Genomic DNA, 27816 nt, shown 5'->3' with positions numbered 1-27816 from the left:
CGAGCGGCGCATGCGCAACGCCGACGTCCTACGTCATCCGCCCGGAGCTGCTTCCAGTGTACAACAGTGAGCACAAGCTAGATTAAATTGATTATTACATTTTAAATATGGTTATTTTCTTACAAAAATGCATCGATTCGCTACAGAAGGACTTTGCTCACCCCCCGGATCCGTGTGAGGCACTTTTTATTATGGATGGATGCACTTTATTTAACTTCTTTTGGACTGATGCATTGCAACACCCGCTGACTGCCATTAAACAGCTTGGAAGATCAAAGACAATTTTTTATATAACTCCGACTGGATTCGTCTGAAAGAAGAAAGTCACATACACCTAGGATGCCTTGTGGGTGAGTAATTCATGGGTTAATTTAAATTTTTGGGTGAACTAACCCTTTAAGATATGAACAATACATTTTTTATTAACATACAGGCATCTGTTTCCACATCTCACCGAGAGAAGATGCGGGAAAGCTTTTTTCTCACCTATACATTTGTTCCTTTTCCCCCACTTCCTTCCCTTCCCTCAGCTCACTCAGAATGGTCAATAGAATAATATAATGTTCTACATGAATGCAAGTGATATTCACAGTCATGTTTGGTATCATTTGAAATGTCTCAGCGCGACTGGTACAAATACAATGGTCTCAATCTTACAAGAAGTAAACTAAAAGGTAATAAAGATCCTAAGAGTTTAGAGGTATTTTGCTTATTGTACAGTGTGTGCCCTTTCCTAATGACTTTCATGCAAATTACCATCTGTCCTCAAAAGGTGTAAACTCTCCACGTCTAGGCCTTGATCAATGCAAATTCCAATTGTTAGTTACAGTCTCCATTTGGAGGATGATTGTCTTGGTCTGAGTACTTAAGGAAATGTTGCAAGAAGATCAGGGTGATACTGTAGCCAACAAATCGTTGTTCACACTAAGAAAAAAAGGTTCTTTTAAGAACTGTTCACTGAAAGGTTCACTGGGGAACCCAAAATGGTTCTTCTATGGCATTACTGCAAAAACCTCCTTTTGGAAAACCTATTTTTAAGTGTGTAGTAGGTGCACTGCATACTATGCACAGTATGCATACTATATACTACTGCGATAGTAAGAGTAGTATGTTATTCTGAACATAGTCAGAGAGCACAGCATCACCACCTCACCACCTGACTGCTGTAGTCCTCTGTCACCCCAGTTAACGCCACATTTTCCTGCTCTAAGTCTTTTCGTTCGCCATCCTCCTGTTGTTGAATCTGCGATGCTTTCTGTTCCTTCATTCTCCTGCGTTGCTCTCGTTTCCTCTCTCTCTCTTCCTGCCGCTCCTGATGGTGGCAGTACTGCACGCGCCGTGAGAAAAGCTCCCGCGCATATTTGTACAACTGCATGTCTAGTGCGTTCAATTCCTCTATGCGCCTCCGTGTAGACGTCCCAACCGTGACCCCAGCCGCCCGGGTCCCGTTAATCTGAGTGAAGGCAGTGATAAAGTGCAAGCCGAACGTCCTCTCAAAAAGGAATTGTGTTTTGCGCTGGAACTCAGTTAGGCCGAAGAAAGCCATGCGAAGCAGATTGCGTTTGGCGCTGCTGAGGAGCAACTCGGCACGCCGTTCTTCGCTCATGGAGGACAGGTTGTAGCAGCCCACCAGGCTGAGATCGGCCAGCATGCGAGTCTGCCGGTTGTTGGCCAGGTTTGAGGGGCAGGCCATGAACTCCTCCAGAGACACGCCGGTCCAGTCTTCACTGCTGTAGCAGGCCGGCAGCTCGTCTGGAGTGGGAGGACGTCCGTCACACATGTGTAGCGCTGTCTTCCACGTGGCGCCGCGCTGCACGTGCTTCCATTCACTCAGGTAGCGTGACACGGGGTCCCGCAACAGCGTGATGTAGTAGAAGTTCCTATGAAGAGAACACAGAAGGTGAGAAATCTAGAAGAAGAAAAAACTGCCCTCCAGCATGTTATTTTTTCTCATAGAACAACAAAAATGTATCAGTCACCTTTCTGTCATTATATGGAAAAGAGTGGCCAAGATATTCTTTAGAATTAAAATTATGCAAACCTGTTACATATTTTCATACACTACTGTTCAAAAGTTTGAGGTCAGCAAGATTATTTTTGAAACAAAGAAATTAATACTTTTATTCAGCAAGGATGCATTCAATTGATCAAATGAAGACATTTATAAAACATAGTGCCATTCTTTTGAACTTTCTGTTCATAAAAAGTTATTTAAAAAGTATGAGATTTTTGTTTTTGTTTCCACAAAAATATTAAGCAGCACAACTGTTTTCAGCATTATTAATAATAAATCAGCACATTATAATGATTTCTGAAGAATCATGTGAGACTGAAGACTGGAGTAATGATGATGAAAATTCATTTTTGTCACCACAGGAATAAATTGCATTTTAAAATCTATTAAAAAAGAAAGTTATTTTATATTGCAATACTATTTCACAATATCATTCACTATTCCACAATATAAGAGTATTTTCTTGTAAAACATACTCATGGAACTCATACTCACCAAAACATAGAAATAGTTTTTTATGAAAAAAGTAGAAATTATAATAATTGTTAAATGTGTGTAAAATATCAAGTTGACCCTGTATCTTTTTATCAGAGAAATATAAATTATGACTGTAAATAGACAAAAAATGTAATTAATCTCATGATTTTCCGGCATATAGAAAACAATGACTGACAAATTCTGTACATTTTAACATTCATTTTATCACTTAACATTTCCACAGACCCCAAGCACTCAATTTTAAAACCCCTTGTTTTAGGATGCTTAAACATTATTTATACATTATTTGCTGGCTTTTTTGATAGGATGAGTAGAAAAACAACAGGGAGAAAGACAGAGGACCAAGACATGACCCAAAGGTCCCCATGAGCACAACAGTGTAGCCGATCAACACACTACCCTCTGTGCCAGAGCTCCGACAATGTGCATTTCACTGAAAAACAAGACAAAAGCACTGATTATAAAAAGTATTTTTGGCAGTGTTCCTCATTAAAACGACCATGCAGGATTTCCTCAGCATTTCTTGTTAATTACACCAGTATAATTTAGTGATATCCCCATGAGCACAACAGTGTAGCCGATCAACACACTACCCTCTGTGCCAGAGCTCCGACAATGTGCATTTCACTGAAAAACAAGACAAAAGCACTGATTATAAAAAGTATTTTGGCAGTGTTCCTCATTAAAACGACCATGCAGGATTTCCTCAGCATTTCTTGTTAATTACACCAGTATAATTTAGTGATAGACGACAGCTAGTGATTCAGACAGAGATGTGGTTGAGGACAGAGGAACATTCGCTCATAGTTCATGACGACAGCCTGCTTTAACCACATTATATTCACACAGTCTGAATGCAGCAGAGAAACTATACAGGTGATAGAAACTTCTGCCATTAATGCTTCACAGCCTCAAAGAGAAAACAAGTTTCCAAATTATATTTATCAGAAAATAAGAAAAACAACCCCAATAAAACATCCAATTTTCTCGCTCTGCAGTGAAATCGCTCAGCGCTCAGAATAGCGTGCTTGTGCTGGAGCGAACGCGTGGTGAGATGTGGTCTGCTCATTGTCACCGAGTTCCTCATCATTTGTCTCATTTCCTCTTGCTGGGATTGTTACCTCCTGCGTGAGGAGCGCATTATTTCCAATCAGTTCAATAAGAGCTGAGTGTGTCTCTACTGACACATGGACACAAGTCATCCACGAGATTACGGAACTCAGAAAAACAGCATTAATTCACATACTATAAGCAAATATTTTCCTATGTGTGCAAGAGAAGCGACGTGCAAAAACAAATGCTGAAAATACAGTGTCTTGGGCATGAATTTCATATTTTAGCTTGTAGGGAGCTGTTCAAATTTCTGGGTAAAGGGATATGTTGTCGTGCCTGGAAACCTGTCTAAGATCTATTGAGTTTTCTGCCACATCACGGTCAAATTACGGCCCAGAATGTCATACTGGCTATGGCATTATAATGCAGTGAAATCAATAACGCTCCACTACGTTAATCCATCCGCTCTTCAGCACTGACCTATTGGAGAAGCACTGTCAAATGCTAACCCGCTCAATACAGTCAAGCTGAGCAGGATATGATATGATAATGAAGGTCAGATCGCTGATCACAGGCTGCACAGAGGTCAGTCTGTTACTGCATAACACATCCATGAAGCATTCAAAGGGTTTTATAAGTACTCAAAAAATAACTTAATTAAACTGAAGAAAAGTTTTTGTTGCAATTAAGCCTTTTCAACCAAAATAACCTTTTTAAATGAATTTGGGTTAGTCTTTCAAAACTTTAAATTCATTGTTATTCCTAGATGCAATTCAAATCTGAAGGACTGAGCGAGATTCAAACTCAGGTCAATGGCACGCATGAACCATTCATTACCATGTTCATTACCTGTGATGTTCCTCTGAAAGAGTCACTGTAGTAAAAAATACTTTTGGAAAATAGATTTCACAAAAATATTAGAATTCAGATCATTATTAACTAAAAGGTTAATTATTATTGATTATATCTACATTAAAGGAATAGATGAGTTTCATCACTTGCTCACCATTGGATCCTCTGCAGTGAATGGGTGCCGTCAGATTGAGAGTCCAAACAGCTGATAAAACCAATAATCCATAGGTAATTCACACCACTCCAGTCCATCAATTAATGTCTTGTGAAGTGAAAATATTAATCTGATTTGTGAAAAAGATTGACTGGAGTGGTGTGGATTACTTGTGGATTATTGTGACGTTTTTTTCCCAGCTGTTTAGACTCTCATTCTGATGGCACCCATTCACTGCAGGGGATCAATTGGTGAGCAAGTGATAAATTATTCCAAATCTGTTCATCTACATCTTGGATAGCCTGAAGCTGAGTACATTTTCAGAAAATGTTCATTTTTGGGTGAACTATTCCTTTAAAATCTCCACATGTCGATCCCCGCAATATAATAGAAGAAATACAGAAATAATGAATTTATTTTAATTAAGTAGAGAAAAAATTTAACTGCATTGGCAGATTGTTTCATTTGAGAAAAAAAAAAAAAAACATCAGTTTCCACTGCAATATTGCTCTTTGTTTGTAATTGTGTAGAATATAACATGATCGTAAACCAGTTAGTATGACTGCATTAACTGGTTTATGAGAATGTTATATTCTACACAATCACAAACAAAAACATAGGTGGAGGGTGAACCAACTCCAGGGTAAGGCTAAAAGCAGCCAAATGTATTAAACATAATAAACCCGCCTTTTTAGCAAGAACCAGACATGGGTGTCATATAGGCTAAAAAACTAAATGTTTAATGGGACGGAATTTGTATTTAACGTGATTACAATTTAATAAAAATGTTAGAAATTGATAATTATATAACGTTTCCTTTCCACAGTTTTAAAACAGCCAATAAATTATATATAGAAAGTGACATTATCACTAACATTGATCAAACATCTATCGCAACTCTCAAAAAAACAAAACTATTGTTATAATCACTGAAGCTGTATACACTGTGAAATGAATCTCTTGCTTACATTGTACATACATCTGCGCTTTGTTGTTCATGATGAGAGAATTCGCAAGAGTCCGGAATTCAGTCAGCGAACTCGCGTGTGCGCAACACAACTGATGTTTCAGCGATGACTCATCTGAATGCTTCTGATTGGCCATTGCATTCCTAAGCTCAATAGATATGTGTGTGATTGGTTAAAATGTGCAACACTGTAAAAATGCCTAAATTGAAATACGGTGCAACATGAGCAGATCTTAATTTAATGCCGCAATCGACACTCTCTATTCATATTCACTTTGTTAGCAACAGACCTAATAGATTTAATTTATTTGTGCAGGGGCATTTTTGTCCAATTCAAGTCCCTGTGGCCAGGGGAAGGCTAAGCTCATACACACGCTCCGCCTATGTATATACTGTGTATACTGTATATATATATATATATACTGTTATTGTTAGCAAGCATAATAAGACCTAGAAAAGACAGAAAAAGTCCCAAAAAGAAACAAAAAGATAGTGAGATCCAAACACAATGTTATAGAAAATCTTTTTTCTTGTAGAAAATATTCTTAATTTTGTGTGTGGATGAGGTGACTGCTAAATTCACAGCAAATCATATTTATTCCAAATACTGTATATATTAAAAATGGAGTGATCTCATGGTTGCTATGGATTGATGCTGCATAATTGCAAACTGACAGGCAGAGAAAATTTTTAGTCCATTAGTTTCTGTGGGCCTAAGTGAGTGGTTTAGCACAGATGCTAATTTAATTAGCGAGAAAAAGGGTCTGTATGTGGTGGCTGACAAAGTGGCTAGCACATTAGACTACTTAAATGACCAGAGGAGTGAGGGATAATGTGTTCTCTGCCTCCCGGACAGCTGAAATACCTACTAATATCAATTGAATTGAATTACTGAGGAGGCAGTGTGCTAGAATGCCAACTCAGTTTTTGTGCTAATGCTAACTGAAATTCATTTCACTGGATAGCTGGCCAATCAGAGCACACCTCGCTTTTCAGAACGATGAGCTTTGTAAAAATCAACGCATTTCAGAAAGGCTGGGCATAGAGGAGAAACAATAATGTACAGTATGTGGAAAATAATGTGTTTTTTTAACCTTAAACCGCATAAACACATTTCACTACACCAAATAATAATGTTTACATAAACACAAAATAATGTTCTTTTTTAGCAACATCATATGACCCCTTTAAATAAATGACACAAAGTAAATCAACAACTGCAAGCCTTAGTAAATCACCTTGATTCATTTTAATACCCTCCTCCCATAAAATTGGCATCTGAACTCCTACAAATGCATATGCAATAAGGTCAGGCACATAAATAACTGTCCATGCTTTTTCAGTGTTTTCCATAATTCTGTTACATACTTTTGTCATTTTTATTAGTTTTTAGCATTCATTTAATTTTATTTCAATTTTAGCTTTAGTAATTTTGTACTTCAACTTAAAATGTTAAGTTTTTTCATCTAATATTTATATTTTATTTTAGCTTTATTTCAATTAATGAAAATGATTTTTGACAGTTTTAGTTAAAAATAACAACACTATATAGTGTTCACTGATTCAAAACAATAACTCATAAGTTCAAGACTGATGTTTGAGTCTTTTTAAACAATTCGTATAATAGAACTTGGTTAAAAGAATATCGCAGCAGATAGATGTGTCATCTGTAGTGTCCTTGGATCTCATCACATTCAACTCAGACTGCAAACACACTCAGCTAAAATTTATTTTGCAATGGTGTTATAGAATAATCTATAGGAAACATATCGGAATATTTTACTGTAGCGTTTTCCTTATGTAACATCAAAGGACTGTTAATGGAAACAAAGACACTAAAGAAACAGGTGGCATTTTTTAGAAAATGGAATTGTTCTGAACAAGGATTGATTCTCTGGTCCAGATAGGCTACAGATATGTAAACTGAAACCTTTAATAAATATTTCATATGGTTCTAATCTTCACCGTACCCTGCTGATGTCATCGCACATGGGACAGCTGTCATTCTGTAGATACATTTATCTTGAGAACCCGGTTACCTAACACAGAACACAAGACGTCCCTGCTATCTCTGGCATTTGAAAATATGTGATATCTGTGTGTCAGAATGATTCATAGGACAGATAATATATCAGAAGAGCCACAGGCCATCTGAATATTTCTGAGGGGATATGATACAGGTCACAAAATGTCATTTACAGTTCCTCTGTGAGGTTTATTGATCAATCAGTCGTATTTCATAAGTGTTCTGCTTGAACCCCAGTAAGATGAACCAAAACAGAGAATTACTTGTGTATATTTTCATTAAAGGTTACACATTTTTTATTATTATTATTATTATTTTGAATTATATGTATTATACTTGGTAAGACAAAGACATGGATGTTTAAATATTACACTGTAGCTAAATAATACATTTAGATTTCAAGTTGATTTAAAACCAAGTTGTGCACCACTGTGAACTGAATTGAGAGTGACATAAATTCAATGACTGAATTTGAAAAATATAGCAAATAAGAGCAGAATTGCAAGTCAAATTTCCATTTAAGGAAGTAAAATAAAAAAAAAAGTTAAATTCAAAGACGAAAGTGAAACAAAATGACATAAACAATTTGAAAAGCAAAGTTAGTCAAGACATGGATATATGGATAGGCTATTTCCTTTTGAGGGACTATTTACCACAAATAGTAGGTTGACCTAATCATCGATCAGGGCGAATGTCGGCTAAACTCGATGCTTTATCTCCTTGCATCAGGAGGGGAGCCCGACAGAAAATCGATATGAGCCAAAACAATTTTATTTCATTAACATTAAGGCCACCAGCGGAATTAAAGAGCAGGTTTCATATGCTTACGTTAGCATGCTTTCAACATTACCTTCTAAAACAATGAGTATCCCTGAGAAAAGCAGCCACATTTAAGACTGCGACCGCAGTTCATTTGAGGATAGCTTTCAGAAGCAGCATCTGCTCTGGTGCTTCATGCTCTACTGGGTTAACATTAACTGATGATTTTAAAATCTTCTGTTTCACTAAGCAGGGTGTTTGCGTCAATGGAAAGCAGATTCACAGCACATTTAAACTGCTCTGATAAAGGACAGCAAAGCTGAGAGTCCACTTTAGGACATTGCAAGAAGGAGACCTTAAAGGGATAGTTGACCTCAAAAAAAAAAAAAAAAAAAAGTTGCACTGTAAAAAATTATTTTTCAAAGTTATATTTAAAACTGGAGATTCCGATTATAAGAAAATACTATTTATTTATTTGTACTTCAAATTTCATGTTTAATTCAGTGTGATACTTGCCATTTCTTTGTAATTATTTGTGAAATGTACTAGCAATTCCTGAGGTTTTTTTGTATCAAAAGTATCAAAAGCAGTCCATTTGACTTATTCTAGGGTCTTATGAAATTAGTTTTACCCCCGCCCCCCAATTCTGTTTTATTTTCCCTGAATTCCTTGTTTTCCATTTTAATTGTTCTATTTTTAATAATTATGTTTTAATGGTTTAATAAAATTTTAATAATAAAAAACATGTCTAATTAATTTAATAATTCTGTTTTACTTGTTTAATTAAATTTTATTTGATTTCTAAGCAATTAAACTTTAACATTTTAAAATGTATAAAATCTTTTAACAATAATAGTGATCTTGAAATGTGTTTCATGTGTTTATTGATTTATTTTTCCAGAAATGAATTGTTCTGCATTTTAACAATTTAATCAAGTAATCAGACTAAATTCCTTTCCTTTTTTGGCAAATAAAATTGTGTGAAATTGTGTAAAATTGTGTGATTCCTTAAAAATGTTTTAATAAACTGTATTATATTTCTTTAAAAGAATGTTCAAGATATAGTACTATTTTACTGTCACAATTTATTCAAGTTAGCCTGAACTCTTATTTTGGCGGGTTGTGGTGAAGACCTTTGAGATTCTGTGTGTATCTGACAGCAGTTTTAGCAAATTAAATTGTTAAATACTCATTAAGTGTCACTCAGAGCAGCTCTGGAGATGAAATTCACATTAAGTGTCCTCGTATAGTGAGATGGCACATGCTTAAAACACCACAAGCTATCATTTGAAGTCAATAGCTTTGAGAGAAGAATAGAAAAATTTAAGTCATTGTTCTCTGAAAATCTTGACATGCGATGCCTGAATCAAGAGCAAAACATTCTTTTGAGATGGATCTTTTCCATGAATTGTTTGAATCTGAATGATTCATTAATATGACTAATGAATCAGAAAGAAAGTCCAACATGAAGGTGAGTAATCTTTGAGTAAACTATTCCTTTAAGGTTATCCACTGGTTGGCTCTCCATGCCAGGCTCAGGAATACTTCTAACTGTGCTGTTTTCTGAATTTTCTCTATCGCAGCATATTCGGAAAGTGCACATTCCTTTCAATAGCTTTTTCACTTAAGAAAAGCAGATGGCAGATTTTGCAGTCATCAGGCATGCGGCGGCTCTAGTCATATCATCAATTGCAGAGGTTGTGGCAGGAACAGCTTGCCATTTTCATACAGACAGCAAAGCATGAACGCCCCATAGGTCGTTTCTTTCTGGATGTGCTGACTGAGTCATCGGCCGCTCGCTGCAGTTATCACCACTGCTCCAGGCTCTTACACAAATGAGATGGGGTATAGATGGAGAAAAATATAAAAGGATAAAAATCACAGCAATAGAGAACTCTGTCATGCCGGACTCACTTAATGCTCTGTGAAATCAGTGAGGAAAGTTTAAAGGTGGGGTAAGCGATTTTTCAAAAACGCTTTCGAAAACTGATTCAGGCTGAGTAGCAAAACAAACTTGTAGCCAATCAGCAGTAAGGGGCGCGTCATGATGCGGAGGAGAGAGCGTTCAGTGCACAAGATGGACATTAGCCGCACACACACACACACACACACACACATATATATATATATATATATATATATATATATATATATATATATATATATATAATGATTTCTGAAGGGTCATGTGGCACTGAAGACTGGAGTAATGATGCTGAAAATTCAGCTTACATCACAGGAACAAATTACATTTTAAAATATATCCAAATAGAAAACAGTCTCCGTTTCTTTGTTTGTTTCTTTCTTTTTTAACTGTATTTTTGATCAAAAGAATACAGTCTAAATGAGCATAAGAACCTTCTTTCAAAAACATAGAAAAAATCTTACCGACCCCACACTTTTTGAATGGTAGTGTGAATAAAAAAAATCTACATTCGGCTTATACTGAAATGAAAATATCATTAAATATCATGCATTATATTTCTGACAGAATTTAGCTTGGTCTTTGTCCCTGTGCTTTTCTGTCCCTGTGCTTTCTGTTTCCTAATACTAGTTAAAGAATTGCTTGCCATTTACTTAGAATGACCCAATAACACTGTGATGTGACCCATTATTTTTCTTGTTTACAGTGCATATAAATGCTTTACATATTTAGTTGCAGTTTTATGATTCGTTGTTTATTGTGTTAAAGCAATAGTGACTTTTTCACTGAAGAAAGCAATATTATGGATAGAGGACTCATATTTGACCTGGAAGCAACAGTTTAAAGTTAAAAACATCTTAATGATGGACTTGTTTCTTACAAATATGCAGCTTTTCACTTCACTTTAATTGATGGACTGGAGTGGTGTGGATTATTGTGATGTTTTTATCAGCTGTTTGGAATCTCATTCTGACGGCACCCATTCACTGCAGTGGAAACAAAAACTCATCTACATCTTGGATAGCCTGAGGGGGAGCAATTTTTCTTTTTTGGGTGAACTATTCCTTTAACAAGCAGCTATGTCTCATAAAGTGGCTCCTGTGTTAATATGGTACAATTGTGCTCGCTACAGAAGCAGGTTAAAGCAGGAGAGATTGCTGCCATTCCTCCTACTATATGTGTCAAACACACTTTGATAATGAGCAGATGATGAGGGAACATAATAAACTGCAGAAGAAAAATGTGCCTACACACATACTGAAACAAGAGGACAAAGAGAAGATAAGGGTAGTGCTCGTTCACTCATTTAGCTCATTTGTGCAACAAAAGGCTTTGATGGAAGGAGGTTTGCTTTGATCTGTTATCATTGCATGTGAGCTGCAGACAAGACGTACCGCTGTGATCCCCCGTTGCGCATGGGAAAATAGTCGTCTGTTCATTGCTAATGTGTGTCCCAGTGTGTTTGGAAAATATCTGCATGTGTCAGCATTTTAACCACAGAGGTACTCATTTTCCCTCATGGGTCCTTAAAAGCTAACAGGTTTCCTGAGAGTAAAGTAACAAATAAAAATAGTTTTTTTGAAGAAATTTGAGAATAGTGCATTAAGGAAGTCCGTTTCCACCACTGAATAAGTAATTAAAAAAGAAAACAATTATGACTTTTTTCTTAGTATTGTGTGATATTAACTCGCAATTGCAAGTTATAAAGTCAGAATTGCATAATATAAACTCCCAATTGCAAGAAGTCAGAATTGTGAAATCTAAACTCGCAAGACTCGCAAGTCAGAATTGCGGTATAGGCATTTATTCTAGCAATTCTGACTTTTTCCTCACAATTGCGCGACATAAACTTGCGATTCTGACTTCTTTTCTCAGAATTATGAGATATAAACAATTGCAAGTTATAGAGTCCAATTCTGAGGAAAAAAGACTACTATTTTCTTACAGTTGCAGATACCGATAACAGAAAAAATGAGCCGATATGGGCCGATACCGATATGGTGGCCGATATATCGTGCATCCCTAGTTTTTATCTCACAAGTGTGACTTTATTTCTCAGAATTGCGAGATTATATCTCAGTTCTGACTTTATAACTTGCAATAACGAGTTTATATCTCACAATTCTGAGAAAAAATGTCAGAATTGCAAGATGTAAACTCCCAATTGTGAGAAGAAAAGGTAAAACTGTGAGATAAAGTCGCAATGACCTTTTTATTTATTCAGCGGTGAAAACAAGATTCCATTGCAAAGCAAGCAAAATGAGTAAAAAAAGAAATAAATGTCAGAATTGTGGGATATAAACTTGCAATTATGAAATTTGTTTCTAGCAATTGCGAGTAGGGATGCACCGATATGAAAATTTTGGCCGATACCGATAACCGATTATTCTTTATTTTTGAAAGCCGATAACCGATATGTTGGCCGATAAATCTATATCCAAATTGTTATATACTTTTTGAGAGCCTGATTACAAAAAAGGTCTCATCATTAAAAGTCACATCCCAAACACTTCAACATAAGCAGCCTAGTTTGAACGGTGTACGTTTTAAAAATATTTTTACTCTCCCATTACCAAATTTAGTCATAAAAAAGTCTTACAAATAAATAAAATAATGCATAAATAATGCAAACAAGTCACTGGACATCATTACACGTGTAAAGAATCAAAATCATAATCTAGCTCTTGTCTATTTTATTTAACGTATCAATAACCTATTAACACTATAAAAAACTGTGCGCATTTTTCATATCGTATCGTTAGATCTGCATGTTTGAGTTTATATCGAGTTGCTTTTCCAAGGCCCATCGCCTGGACTTATCATAATCCTTCACCTCCTAAGATTTTTTTTTTCTATTATTAACCAAGTTTATACAGTTGCTTACTTTTTAGTCGGTAAGTTAATATGGGATTCCCAGTATGCAGATCTGATGTAGAGCACTACAGGTAATGTAGGTTACCTGTTGGATGCTTATTTTACAGATAGATTGAATACTCTTAGGTAATGTTTACGTTCCAATGCATGGAAACGAATGCCTTTTATGTGCTGCTTTTCCTAGACACTTTACTTGTTGCATATATCCTTGTTTTATTTACTGTATGGAATAGTGTGAGTGCTCAAGAAATATAAAATGACTTTCACCCATGGACTGTGTGGTTGTGTTCACGTCTCCAACATGGTCTCAGTTTGACAGCTACATCCTCGCCCTCAGCCCGTTCAAAGGCCGTTGAGTTTTTGTTGTTGTTGTTCAGCTTTGTCCGTCTGTTTTCCCGCGGCTGGTCCCGCGTGCTTCTATCACGCTGGCCGATTCTGTGCGCGATCTAAAGTGCGCAGTTGCTTTCTTCCACCACATTTCCTTATGCGCAGAGCTGCTACGGTGGGCTGTTTGGCATAACCACACATGCAATATTTCGCAACTTGCATCAGGTGGACAGTTTTTGGTGTAATTTTAATCCAAATGTGAAGGGCTACGGTGTTTTTGTGTGCATTTAAAGAAGCTTTAAACTGAGGATATTGAGCCCCGGAAGCGCGTTTATGGTTGACTTGTTGCAGCTTGACTTGTAAACAGTATTTGGTCTTGTTTTTCAAAGCTTTCTAAGTTCCTAGAATTTAATTTCTGTTGGTGTTCTGGTAAACTTGGGCCGTCGCTTTATGGGTAGTGCGTCAGGCAGCAACGTTGTTTACTTCCAGTTTTGGCTACACATGGTGTAGCGTTGTTATTTGCATGCATATTTAATGTTAATTCAGTGGTTTGTCGAGACCGTGTGATGTTTTTACGATTGTTATTTGAATTTTTTGGAGAGTTGTCAGTAACATTTTCCCATCTGCTTCTCTTTTAAAGGTGTTATTCCTTTTGTAAATACTGTTATTTGTATATACTGTAAATGATGACTTCAGTGGGCGGAAGCCGGGCCCGGGGCAACTGGGAGCAGACGCAGGGTCAGACACAGAGCCAGTCACAGCACAAGCAGAGGCCTCAGGTAAGTTCACAAGCATTAGGTTATATTGATTAATTATAGTGATTGGCTAAGTTTTGCCACACCTCCAAAGCCCCCTTTAACCCACCTCAAAAAAACTGGCTACACCACCTAAAACATGGTAATCTTGGGCCAGAAACTGCAACCGGCGTAAGTGAATGTTAAAAAAAATTAGGTACTTGGTTTGACTTTTTCCGTCTACCCAAAAACATTTATGGATGTTACTTGACTGAGTTATGACCGTTGTAACTTTTGATGGGTGTGTCAAAACTGCGTCGATCCTGAATTAAATAGCACTGGATGTTAAAATGTGTTTAAATAAGACAAAATCTTTGCATGTTCTCGAGTTGTTTGCAGTTTTGCTGGCTATGAGAACCAGCACAATTTCGGTGGAAAACGGGCATCAGTGACATCCATCAGTCTGAGACTTTTTCTCTGAGTCACTGCAGTCTATCACTCGTTCTTCTAAATTAAATTAAGGGCTTTAGAAATAAATCATAAATTTATGCTCAAGCAAATGCTAAGCCTGACCTATTTTTCCTCGGTTGTATTCTGGCCTGCTCGGGTGGAGGGACAGACACAGAATTTTATCTAAAAACATCTTTAATGCGCAGATTCATAGACAAGGCTTAAGCCTGGTGCAAGACTGTCTTAACTGAAATTAACTTGCACTGACATATCTTAAAATGTTATTGCCATTGATTTGTATCGTGATGCACGCCAGCAATGTTTTCTCTATGGCACATTTAAAAAAAAATTTTTTTTTAAACTGCTTGAATGTTCTAATTAGTGCTGGGCGGTATGACCGAAAATTTATATCACAGTATTTTTCAAAATTATACCGGTTTCACGGTACATGACGGTATTTTTTTTTAGGGATGCACCGATATGAAAATTTTGGCCGATACGATAACCGATTATTCTTTCTTTTTGAAAGCCGATAACCGATATGTTGGCCGATAAATCTATATCCAAATTGTTATATACTTTTTGAGAGCCTGATTACAAAAAAGGTCTCTTCATTAAAAACCACATCCCGAACACTTCAACATAAGCAGCCTAGTTTGAACGGTGTACGTTTTAAAAATATTTTTACTTTCCCATTACCAAATTTAGTCATTAAAAAGTCTTACAAATAAATAAAATAATGCATAAATAATGCAAACAAGTCACTGGACATCATTACACGTGTAAAGAATCAAAATGAATGCGCCATAGATCAATAAAACGGAATAGCCTCTGCACGGACAATAATTAAATGATTTTAATTACTAAACCATATTGTTGATGAAAATAATAAGAGAAAAATACAAGTGGTTGTTGTTATTAATAATGTATCAATGATTTTGAAAAAGTAACAAATTAATACCACTGTTTTAAATAGCAGCCGTTGAGCTGCTCGTGCTGAAGCTGAAGAGCTGAATGAACATGGTAAACTGAAGCGTTTTGCTGGCAGCTTATTTAATTCAAGGAAATGCATCCTGAGATTAATATTAATACAACATAAACATAATATTACAACTTATATATGTACAAAATGATGCAGTTATTGCGTGCTATAGTCAGAATGTGTGATCCTGTTGTGGATGCGCTCTTCCCATAACAACGCGCTGAAACACGGCAACTAAACTCAAAGAATTCACAACGTTTTATTATAATAATGTTCTCATTAGAATGTTATATACACAACATTCCCAATCATAGTTATTAATGTTGTGCACTGCTGTTTGAGCTGCGTGCGCTGAGCTAAAGATGATCACCGGTAAACTGAAGCGCTCTTTTAACTTAACCAAACGCATTCTATATGAGATAAATCAGATATACATCAAATAAACACAATATTACAACGTACAATTGCACAAAAGGCTGCAAACGAACAGCGCGCATCTGAAGTGTCTCTGAAGGAAATAATGCATTATTTATCGGCTTTAAGATATCGGCCAAATTTTCTTATCAGGCCGATACCGATAACAGAAAAAATGAGCATTTATCGGCCGATACCGATATGGTGGCCGATATTTCGTGCATCCCTAGTTTATATCTCACAATTATGACTTTTTTCTCAGAATTGTGAGATATAAACACAATTGTGAGTTATAAAGTCCAATCTGGAGGAAAAAAATATGTATTTTCTTACAGTTGCAAGTTTATATCTCACAGTTCTGACATTATACCTCACAATTATGAGTTTATATCTCACAATTCTGGCAAAAAAAAGTCCGAATTGCAAGATGTATACTCACAATTGTGAGAAATACCTTTTTTTTCCATCACAACTACAAATGTTACCCCTCTTAAACCTAGACTTAAAAACAAGCGGTCGTAACATTTAATGGGGGCTCATCCGGGACACACATTTTCAAAACTTTACACACAAATCCAAGAATTGCACACACGAAATGTCTTGCGAAATGAAGCACTGCATTCAAAATCTCACATACACATCTCAAAAGCAAACATTCGTCTTACGTTGCAAACACCTTCGCCATAATATTATATTTTTGGATATATACACACAGTTATTCAAAACCTAAAGCTCTTCTTTCATGAGCTCCTATGTACATTTCTGTTCGAGACTGAAAGAAATTGGCAGAGATATGTTGAAAAATTCATGGTAAACACAAAAGCAAGATTGAAACCAAACTTTTTGTGAATACAGTATAAAAGAAAAGAAATACATCAACCATGTGTAGTTGTGTAGATGTGTATTCATAGGCCTATTCTAAAGTAAAGCAATGAGTGTTTGCACATGTAAGGAGTTAGTGTAAGGCACTGGTGAATTAGTGTGTGGTTTTGCAGATTTGGTGTGTGGTTCTGGAGTTTGAGTGTCAGGTTTCAGAAACTGTGTGACAAGTAAAGATTTGGTGTGTAAGCAGTTGAAAAAACCGTAAAGTCAGAACTGTGAGATAGAAACTGTGAGATCAGTGGCGGAAACAAGCTTCCATAGTACAAAAGCCCAAGCAAAATGAGTATAAAAGCAATACATTTCTGATTCATCCCTTCAATGTTAGCGTCGGATCAGTCCTATACATTGTGCAAATCACTGCTGACGTTTATACCTGTCTTTAGTGAAGTAAATAACTGTCTGGATGAGTTATTATGGCTCAGGTTGTCGTGAGACTCTGTGCTGTACTGAAGTGCTTGTCACGCTGTGACAGATGAAATGTTCAGTGCCACCAGAGCCCCAAAGTAAACAGTCTGTGCTCGAATTTAAGTTTCCACTCAGACGTTTGACACTTCATGCTTTCATGACCTTGTTTGGTTTAATAATGCCTTGCTTATTTACTTGTGTTTTGAAATAGTAATCACTGCAGGACTTCAGCATTCGCTCACAAGGGAGCTGTCACAATCAAAACACAAGTTCCCACACAAGAGCACTCAAATGGGAAATTATTCAGGTACAGATTGATATATGAGAGGAAGGGACAGCGATTAAAAGGATCATTCATTCACATGTCTGGTTAGTTTTAATAACAAAACTACATTAACTTTTAAGCGGTCATATCAAAATGTCTTTAAATTCATTATTTATTACTCCCCATGAGTATCTATGTATTTATTTTTACAGTATATTTACAGTGTTCAAACGTTTGGGTCAGTAATATTTTTTATGTTTTTGAACGTATTCTTTTATTCTTAGCCAGGCTCCATTAATTTGATAAAAAATACAGTAAAATCAGTAATATTGTGAAATATTATTACAATTTAAAAGAATTGTTTTCTATTTGAATATATGGTAACACTTTACTTGAAGGGGTGTGCATAAGACTGACATGACACCTTCATAATCATGACATGACACATATCATGAATATGAAGGAGGTTTTATGCATGTTTATGACAACTGTCATTAAGTGTCATTCACTCAGTTATGTCATATTTAATGCAAATATGACATTATTTGACCTAACCCTAACCTAACCCTACCCCTAACCATAGCCCATAACAAAGACATCTCAAACAATGTCATCTTTGCATTAAAAATGACATAACTGAGCGAATGACACTTAATGACAGTTGTCATAAACATGCATAAAAACCCTTCATATTCATGACATGTGTCATGTAATTTATTCCTGTGATGCGCAGCTGAATTTTCAGCATCATTACTCCAGTCTTCAGTGACACATGATCCTTCAGAAATCATTCTAATATGCTGATTTAGATTTTTTTTCTTTCTTCAAATTTAGACTGGGAAAGAAGGTACAAAAGGATTATTTGAATAGACAAAGGAAATTTAGTTTCCTCCTGATATGATCCCTTTAACAAGCCGATGAGTGAAGTTTGCATCAACTTAACTGTTCTTGATGTTTTTTAGACAGAAACACTGCACTCATCCACATGTTCAACTTACAACTGCGGCAAACTACAACACATGTATTCACTCACACAGTCATGTTCTCTGTCTCCCTCACTCACTCTCTCCGTCTGTCTCCTGTCCACCTACACACATAGAAAACTATGTCTTTCTGTCTCTCTGATAAAGAGGTCTGCAAAGGAAGAGATTTCTCAGGGCTGATGCCAACTGGTTGGCACTGGATTCCCGTCTGACACTCAACTATAAAAGCTGCACAAAGATGCTGACACTCTCACTGCTGGCCAATTTGATCTGTGATACTATTAGAAAAACAAGCCTGAGCCAAAGCCTCACTCAGAGATTCCTGCTCCTAGACGGCACATCATAACCTTCATATGCACACAATGAGAGGTACCAGTGTATTATGTGCTTTATTTGATTATATCTGACCCTGGACCACAAAACCAGTGCTTTTCAGTGAACGCTGAATAAATAAGCTTTCCATTGATGTATGGTTTGTTATGATAGGTCAATATTTGGCCGAGATACAACTATTTGAAAATCTGGAATCTCAGGGTGCAAAAAAATCTAAATATTGAGAAAATCGCCTTTAAAGTTGTCCAAATGAAGTCCTTAGCCATGCATATAACTAATCAAAAATGACGTTTTGATATATTTACGGTAGGAAATTTACAAAATATCTTCATGGAACATGATCTTTACTTAATATCCTAATGATTTTTGGCATAAAAGTAAAATCAATAATTTTGACCCATACAGTGTATTTTTGGCTATTGCTACAAATATACCCCAGCGACTTAAGACTGCTTTTGTGCTCCAGGGTCACATATCACAATGAGATTAATACCCAATATCGTCAGATAAACAACATAATACAGATATATTGTGCATTCCCAATATAATAAGGAAGTGATCATATAAAATATTTAAATGAGCTTAAATAAATCAATTAAAATATATACCTTTCTTTGTCAAGTGGGAAAATTATTTTAAAAAATAATCGTATTCGGTATTTTTGTCATAAAAAAGATGAATTTACTTCTGGGGCACTTCTTTACTTCTGGAGTAAACGTAATATTACTTCTTTTTTTTTTTTTTTAGATATTCGCAAATGTTTTTTTTTTTTTTTTTGCGATCACGATTTATCGCATCCAAAATAAAAGTTTGTGTTTACATAATATATGTGTGTGTACTGTGTATATTTATTACATATATATAAATACACACACATACAGTATATATTTAGAAAATATTTACATGTAAATATTTATGTTTATATAATTTATATTGTAAATATATTTTATAAATATAACATATTTTTCTTAAATATACACATGCATATGTGTGTGTATTTATATATACATAATAAATATATACAGTACACACGCATATATTATGTAAACCAGGGGTGCGCAAACTCGGTCCTGGAGGGCCGGTGTCCTGCAGAGTTTACCCCTGATGTAAACACAAACTTTTATTTTGGATGCGATAAATCACGATTAATTGATTTGACAGCAAAAAAGATGTTTGAATATTTTTACTGTAAAATGAGACAAATACTGATTAATAGTGATTTTTTTTTGTAGTGTGGCTTTTTTTTTTTTTTGTTAAAAAGAGGCAACTACTTTAAGCAAATCTAGCCAGCTGTGTGTGTAAGAGAGAGAAAGTAAAAGAGACTAGGCTCAGAGACTAGCTAGTACACACATATCAGTTTCACTGCAGCCCATACAGTGTGCCTTTACTGCTGATTCCAGACCAGAGTGCAGTCTATTCTTGGAAGAGGTTGGAAACCCCAGGAGATGCAAGACTGGAAATGGAGTAAAAGGAGAATTTAACAAAGGCAGCGAGTGTGTGTGTGTGTGTGTGTGTGTGTGAGCAAACGTGTGCAGTGTGTTCATGCATAAATCTGCTCCTGACTTTGCATAAGGACTCTGAAACTAGATAGCATTTAAGAGCTCCAGCACCAAACCCCAAAGGCTCTTGGACCAGATTCAGCACCTCTGGCATCAAGCGCTCTGTGCTGCACTCTCTGCATAGGCTCTTAAGTTGATTGGTGGCCACATCACAGTGTGTCTCAAAGTTTATAATATATGATCCGTCCTGAAGTGTTTAAAGATACGCTGTGCCACCAGGCCAACGTTATTTTATTGCCACATGTGATAGAGGCACAATCATTCAGACTGGTCTGATGATATCTGTGTCCGGTCATTGAAATAAAATAGATGATAAATTCCCAGTTCTGTTTTCACCTAATGAAAAGGCTCTTTTTCCCTTGATATTTTTTAAATGATTATGAGTATAGCTGAATTAAAATGAAATCTCTGTACTATGTGAATTATTCTTGCTAGACAACAATGATATGGTTTATACTGTAGCTCTACATTCTTACTGTACATAAACAACTGTTTTTATTCCCTGTTTATATACAACTGTTACACAAATTCAAAGCAGTCCACGCATGTGTGATGATTTGCAAATGCATATTCAACGATCCATAAATACATGTAACATCATTCATAAATGTGTGATGGAAATTAATTCAACTTGATATATACATATTTGTGTAAACATTTTAAATTTATTTAGGTAAGATGCTTTTGTGTGAGCATTTGGGGAAATATTTATGCTTTTACTTCTGTATTTATGAATTGTGTTTTGAATTTACGAATCGGATTTTGTAAATGTAAATTGTGCTGTGCATTTATGAATTTTGTTTTATAAATGTATTATTTTTGAGGCCGATCTGGCTCCATAGTTCAAACGTTGGGGTAACATTTTTTATTTTTTTTTAAGAAATTTATATATTTTTAATTATAAGTAGTAATAAGTAAGTAATAAGTAGTTTATTCTTATTATCAAAGAATCCTGAAAAAAAAAATGTCACGGTTTCCACATAAATATTAAGCAGTTTTCAACATTGATCAAATTAATCTTTGCATCACAGGAATAAATTACATTTGAAAATATATTAAAATAGAAAACAGTATTTTAAATTATAACAATATTTCACAATATTACTGAGTTTTTTTCTCACAACTTTATACCTCACAATTCAGACTTTGTTTCTCACAATTCAGATTTTTTTCCCCCTCAGAATTGCGAGATTTAAACTCAGAATTCTTTCTTTCTTACAATTATGATTTTGCAATTCTGAGAAAAAAACTGAATTGTGAAGTAAGGAGTCGTGAGAAATAAAATACTTTTTTCCTCTGAATTCTGAGTTTGCATATCATAATTAGTGTTTTTGTTTCTGCCACTGAATAAAAAATAAAAAAGGTAATTGATACTTTTTATCACATAATTCTGAATTTTTTATCACAATTGATAACTCACAATTTTGAGTAAATATATATCACAATTCTGATTTTTTTTTCTCAAAATTGTGAGCCAAAAAGTTGCAACCTTTATTTATTTATTTTTATCCCGTGGCGGAAACAAGCCTTCATATACAGTATATCTCATAAGGAATGTTGAGGGAAACAAAGTTTGATACTTAAATGAAACACAACTGAGAACTTATTGAAATAAATGTGCTTTTCGCACTTGCACAATAACATTTTCTGCTGGATAAAGCTGGGAAGTATTACACATTGATGTGTTAGCATATTGAAAAGGAAAACAGTTCTTGAGTGCTGGTGCCTGTGATGGGTACCATCAGCCTGATTTTCATTAAAAAACTCCATGCTCTGAATTCTCAAGGAGTGAAAGGGCACGACACAAGAAAAAACACATTAAGAATAAACCCATGGGAGCTGATGGCAGTGATCCCCAGAGCAGCGGGAGGACACACAACTGGTATTAAGACAGAGACTTTTGCATAAATCTGGATGGTAATCTCTCACTCAGATGATGAGATTGTCGCTCTCGCTTGCACTAATCCTCCTGAAGGAATCCGAAGATTACAAGAATCTCAAGAATACCTTGCTGGAAGCGATTGATGCCTCTCTGATTAGTGTCTGATGGCAACAGGGCCTTAAACACAAGTTTGGTATGTACAATGGGATTTATCTACACAAACGGAAGGAAGGGGGTGGAGAGACAGAGAGATGGTGGCATACATTTGGCTAAAATAAACAAGCCTAACCTGTATTTGTGTTTTATATCACTTAAAGGGATATTTCCCCCCAAAATGAAAACATTGTCGTAATAAACTTACCATCAAGTCTGCCAAATCTGACCTCCTTTCATCTGTGTAATACAAAAGAAGTTATTTTGAAGAATGTTTACACAGCCTTTACCCATACAATGAAAGTCAATGGGGTCCAAAACAACTATGAACATCACTGACTTTCATTATATGACCATCTTCTTTTGTGTTCCACAAGAAAGAATGTCTATACTACAGCTGCATAATTAATCAAAATAAAACCAAAATGATGATATGGCGATAATCAAATTGCAAAGGCTGTGATTCAATTAAATAGATATATGAGATTTTGCGTTTCAAAGTGAAGTGTGGCTCTGTGTTCATTTACACGCGAGCAGCTCTTTATCCACTGGCGTTTGCAGTGTCTCAGAGCGGCTCCACACAAACTCCATCTCTGCATCTGCTTTGAGTTTGGGTCACTTTAACATGCACCAAAATAAGTGGTTGATGGTTTTGCATTTGCAAATGAAAAAAATGTGTATTGTAATTTTACAATTGTAATGTCAAATAAAATAATTATTATTATTATAATTTTTAAAATACTCATTTTTATTTTACAGTTTACATTTTTTATTATATTTTACTGTGTACATTTTAAATTATTATTTATTATTATTACTCGTTATTTTATAGCCCCATTGATTGTATTGATATTCACAATTGATATTCACAACATTTTGTCCAAAATGTGCAGCAACAAACAAGCATTGCGAACTTGGAATTTGTTTTAATTGTACATGCATTTCTTTCTTCTGTGGAACACAAAAGAAGATATCCTGAAGAATGTTGATAACTATACAGTTTCCCAGTGACTTCCATTGTACAAACAAAAATACATTGGAAGTGACTGCAAACTGTATAATTACCAACATTCTTCAGGATATCTTCTTTTGTGTTCCACAGAAGAAAGAAATGCATAATGGTATAGAATGACCTGAGGGCGCGTAAATGATGACAGAGTTTTTATTTTTGGAGTGGGCTGTCACTTTAAGTTCCCTTTCTTTGCTGTGTTCTGGTCAAAGCTCTCATTTGTGGTTTTCCCACTGCTTCCTTGTGGATATTCAGGGAGTACTAAATAAATAACACAAATTGACAATGCAGCAAGCCTTCTAAATATCCCAGAAGCAGCTAGATTAATGAGAGGCACCAACAGAACACACTTCTATTGTGAGAATGCCACGCAGTCTATATAAAGGATTGTTATTCTATCGCTGAACATAGGACATGCTGCACTCCTTCATGCATTGCTAATGTAATGCCTGTAGTGCTCCATTTCCAAACATGCCTGATTTTCAAAGAACCTTTGTTTTAAGAGTATATGGGGTGAAATCACTATCATGTATGACCAACACCCTTCTGAAGCGACTGTAGAAAAAGATCTCTGGTATAATGATTACTTTAAGTAGATTTCATTACCTCACACGGTAACTACATTTAACTCTATGCTGATGCATATATAATAAATGGTAACAACTTACATTTTTACATATGCATAGGCTTTACAGATCAGCTTCAGATACTCTTATGTCTTTCAAAGAACCTTTGTTTTAAGAGTATATGGGGTGAAATCACTATCATGTATGACCGACACCCTTCTGAAGCGACTGTAGAAAAAGATCTCTGGTATAATGATTACTTTAAGTACATTTCATTACCTCACACGGTAACTACATTTACAAAATGTAAAACATCTTTTTTTATTGGTGTTACAACTTAGTAATAAGTACCTAGTAGGTTTTAAAACTACTATAATGTGTAGCAGACAAACATGGGAATGTGTTATCAAAGTTTGAAAGGCAAAATCATTGGAGTTACAGATGTTGAAACAAGGGTTACACCCCTTACACGTTCTCCCCAACGTGAACTTTTGATGTATATTATATAATTGTGCTACATGTGTTGTTAACTGCTGAAAGCTATTGTAAAGTCTCACCAAATTAACTTTTGATCACTTTTATTATAGGAGCCACGCACACTTACCGCCTGTTCGATGGCGCATCTTTCTTTTGCTTTTTATTCATCACAGCAGGGACACAGTTCGTGAGCTCGGTCCAGTCCGCGTGCAACCCGCAACTCCAGCCCGTGGAGAAGCGCGAGAAGAGCCACGACTCCGCTTTACCGGGTCGGTGACACGTGCATTTCTTCTGGCCGGAGCGGCAGTCGCACGGGCGCTCCAGGTGGATGTTGCGCACCAGGTGCCTCCCGAACGTCGTTCCTCCGGTCTTCTGGATGTGGAGGAACACGATCACGTCGTTCTCCTTGATGTCGAAATCCACGTGGCGTTCGAGGTCCTCGCGCGTGAAGTTGAATTTAGACGGGAATCTAAACGGAGCATACTCGCCCGGATCCGGAGACTTTCTCTTGACGTCTGCTGGATATTTGGAGAACGGAAAACTCTCTCCATTACCAAACCGACAGGACGTGCTGCCCGCAGGACAGATGTACTGATAGCCGATCATGACAAATAAAACGGTCAAAACAGGAACTAAAAGGAGTTTGTTGGATTTATCATCCATTGCAAAGACAATGTATCGTACGATCACGCCATTGGTGATGCTGTCGCCGCTGAATGAGTCCTCCAGGTGCTTTGCGCGGATGCTGCTCGCAGGCAAAGTCTGATCCGGACGAGACGAGCTCAGCAAATCGCCTTCAGTTAGATCATAGTTACATAAAGGACAGTTGGACCGTCAAATCCTAGACAGAAAGGAAAAACCAGCCTTAGTTTCCACATTGTACTAAACTTTGAACATCCATCTGCAGTGCAGGTCGTCTCTATGTTTAACGTAAATGTTAGCCGTCCTCGTCCGATAGAATATAACGTGAGGCTTGGCTGTGGAGATGAGATCCGGACCCATTGTAAAACACATCCAAAGATCCGCTCCGTCGCGCCGAGCTTTAGCGCTGATTGCGCTGCTTTGTGATGCAGGTTTAAGAAGTTGAGTTCCTGTTGTAAGTTGCTTATCGTGTGAGGAGAGAGAGAGAGAGAGATATAGAGTTAGAGTTGATCCCCATTACAGTGGGTGGAAAAGAAGCACACACTGATGGTGCAAAATACCGTCAAATTCTTAAGGAAAATCTGCTGCCTTCTGCCAGAAAGTTGTCAATAAGAAGAAGCTTTACCTTCAAACATGACAATGACCCCTATGCATGGACCGATATGAGAGTTTGACGGTATGATAATAAAAAAATATCACGGGATTGTCGTTACAGCTCTAAAATGTATTTTTAAATGACTTGGTAAAAAAAATAAAATTCCGCTGAACACAATATATTTTGTTTTTGAGCAGCATACAGAATATTAGGAACAGTATATTCCTACACTTTCAGTCTTTGAGGAGACATGAAAAAACAGCGCATACCGCAGGAATGTTATAACGGAAAATATTAGCGGTTTTGAAACCGTGACATTTTCAAATCGCGGTATACCTTGAAACCGGTAATCGGCCCATGCCTAGACCCAAAGCACACAGCAAAACTGAGCACACAGTGGTTGAAGGAGAAAAAGGTGATGTCCTTGCATGGCCTAGTCAGAGCCCAGACTTAAACTCCTTTGAAAATCTGTGGAATGACTTGAAGACTGCAGTCCATAAATTTTAAATTCATATTTTTATTTTTGTTCTATGAAAAAACGTGGTTAGTTTTGAAATGGAGTATAAAAAAATTGCAAATGCTCAAGCTTTGTTTTTGTTGTGTTTTTTTTATAAAGATTTGTAAAATTTATATTGTTAATCAATTATTACAAAATAAAAATGTATAATAAACTATAATAAATAAAAAAAACTGACAATTGTCTATAGTAGTATGTCTAGTTTTTTTTTTTTACATACACATATATATAAGTGCATCTTATATATCTTTTAAATTCAATCGTTTTAATATAATACTTGATGATAACGTTGTTTTAAACTTTGAAACGGTCCAAAATACGGAAGTAGCGGAAGGCAACACTTGCTCCGCCCACTTCCGGCCTCAGACTGTTAGTCTGGCGCTGTTGTCCTCAGACTGTCATGACATATGGTTCTGCGGTTCTGCAGTTAGTCCTACCTCATACATGTAATGTCCAATACAGTTTTTCACGGTATATAGTAGGGGAATTTACCGTTAACCATTTAACAGGTTTTTACTGTAGCATTTTTACAGTCTTTTACCGTTAAATTCACGGTCATTTTTTACAGTGTACTTCACGTTACTTAACACCGTTTAGGAATAAGTAGTAGGCTATGTTTTAAACCCACTTTAACAAACATGCGAATGTTTTATCAAAGTTTGAAACGCATAAAACCAAAAAGGATGAAACCAGTGTTACACCTCACACGTTCAGCTTTTGATGTTTTACATTATATAATAATGGTTCTAAATGTATTATTTAGTATTTAAAGTCTCACCAAATGAACTTTAAATCACTTTCATTAGAAGCCACGCACACTTACCGTCTGTTCAATGGCGCGTCTTTCTTTTGCTTTTTATTCATCACAGCAGGGACGCAGTTCGTCAGCTCGGTCCAGTCCGCGTGCAAACCGCAACTCCAGCCCGTGGAGAAGCGCGAGAAGAGCCACGACTCCGCTTTACCGGGTCGGTGACACGTGCATTTCTTCTGGCCGGAGCGGCAGTCGCACGGGCGCTCCAGGTGGATGTTGCGCACCAGGTGCCTCCCGAACGTCGTTCCTCCGGTCTTCTGGATGTGGAGGAACACGATCACGTCGTTCTCCTTGATGTCGAAATCCACGTGGCGTTCGAGGTCCTCGCGCGTGAAGTTGAATTTAGACGGGAATCTAAACGGAGCATACTCGCCCGGATCCGGAGACTTTCTCTTGACGTCTGCTGGATATTTGGAGAACGGAAAACTCTCTCCATTACCAAACCGACAGGACGTGCTGCCCGCAGGACAGATGTACTGATAGCCGATCATGACAAATAAAACGGTCAAAACAGGAACTAAAAGGAGTTTGTTGGATTTATCATCCATTGCAAAGACAATGTATCGTACGATCACGCCATTGGTGATGCTGTCGCCGCTGAATGAGTCCTCCAGGTGCTTTGCGCGGATGCTGCTCGCAGGCAAAGTCTGATCCGGACGAGACGAGCTCAGCAAATCGCCTTCAGTTAGATCATAGTTACATAAAGGAC

At 36.5% G+C, this 27816-nt stretch overlaps 1 protein-coding gene across 1 annotated transcript; it reads right to left on the bottom strand.

Annotated features, from left to right (window-relative positions):
• Positions 1 to 1141: 1141 nt before the first annotated feature.
• LOC107551898 (heparan-sulfate 6-O-sulfotransferase 3-like) lies at positions 1142 to 27816 on the bottom strand. Its single transcript, XM_016233662.1, has 2 exons — positions 27120 to 27816; positions 1142 to 1880 (listed from the first exon to the last, which is right to left on the bottom strand). Exons 1-2 carry the CDS (start codon positions 27653 to 27655, stop codon positions 1142 to 1144), a joined length of 1275 nt encoding a protein of 424 aa, XP_016089148.1. The 5' UTR covers positions 27656 to 27816.

The sequence above is a fragment of the Sinocyclocheilus grahami genome, unplaced genomic scaffold (genome assembly GCF_001515645.1).
Source record: "Sinocyclocheilus grahami isolate Dianchi unplaced genomic scaffold, SAMN03320097.WGS_v1.1 scaffold437.1, whole genome shotgun sequence".
Lineage (NCBI taxonomy): Eukaryota > Metazoa > Chordata > Actinopteri > Cypriniformes > Cyprinidae > Sinocyclocheilus > Sinocyclocheilus grahami.
This window is presented reverse-complemented; position numbering and strand designations above follow the sequence as displayed.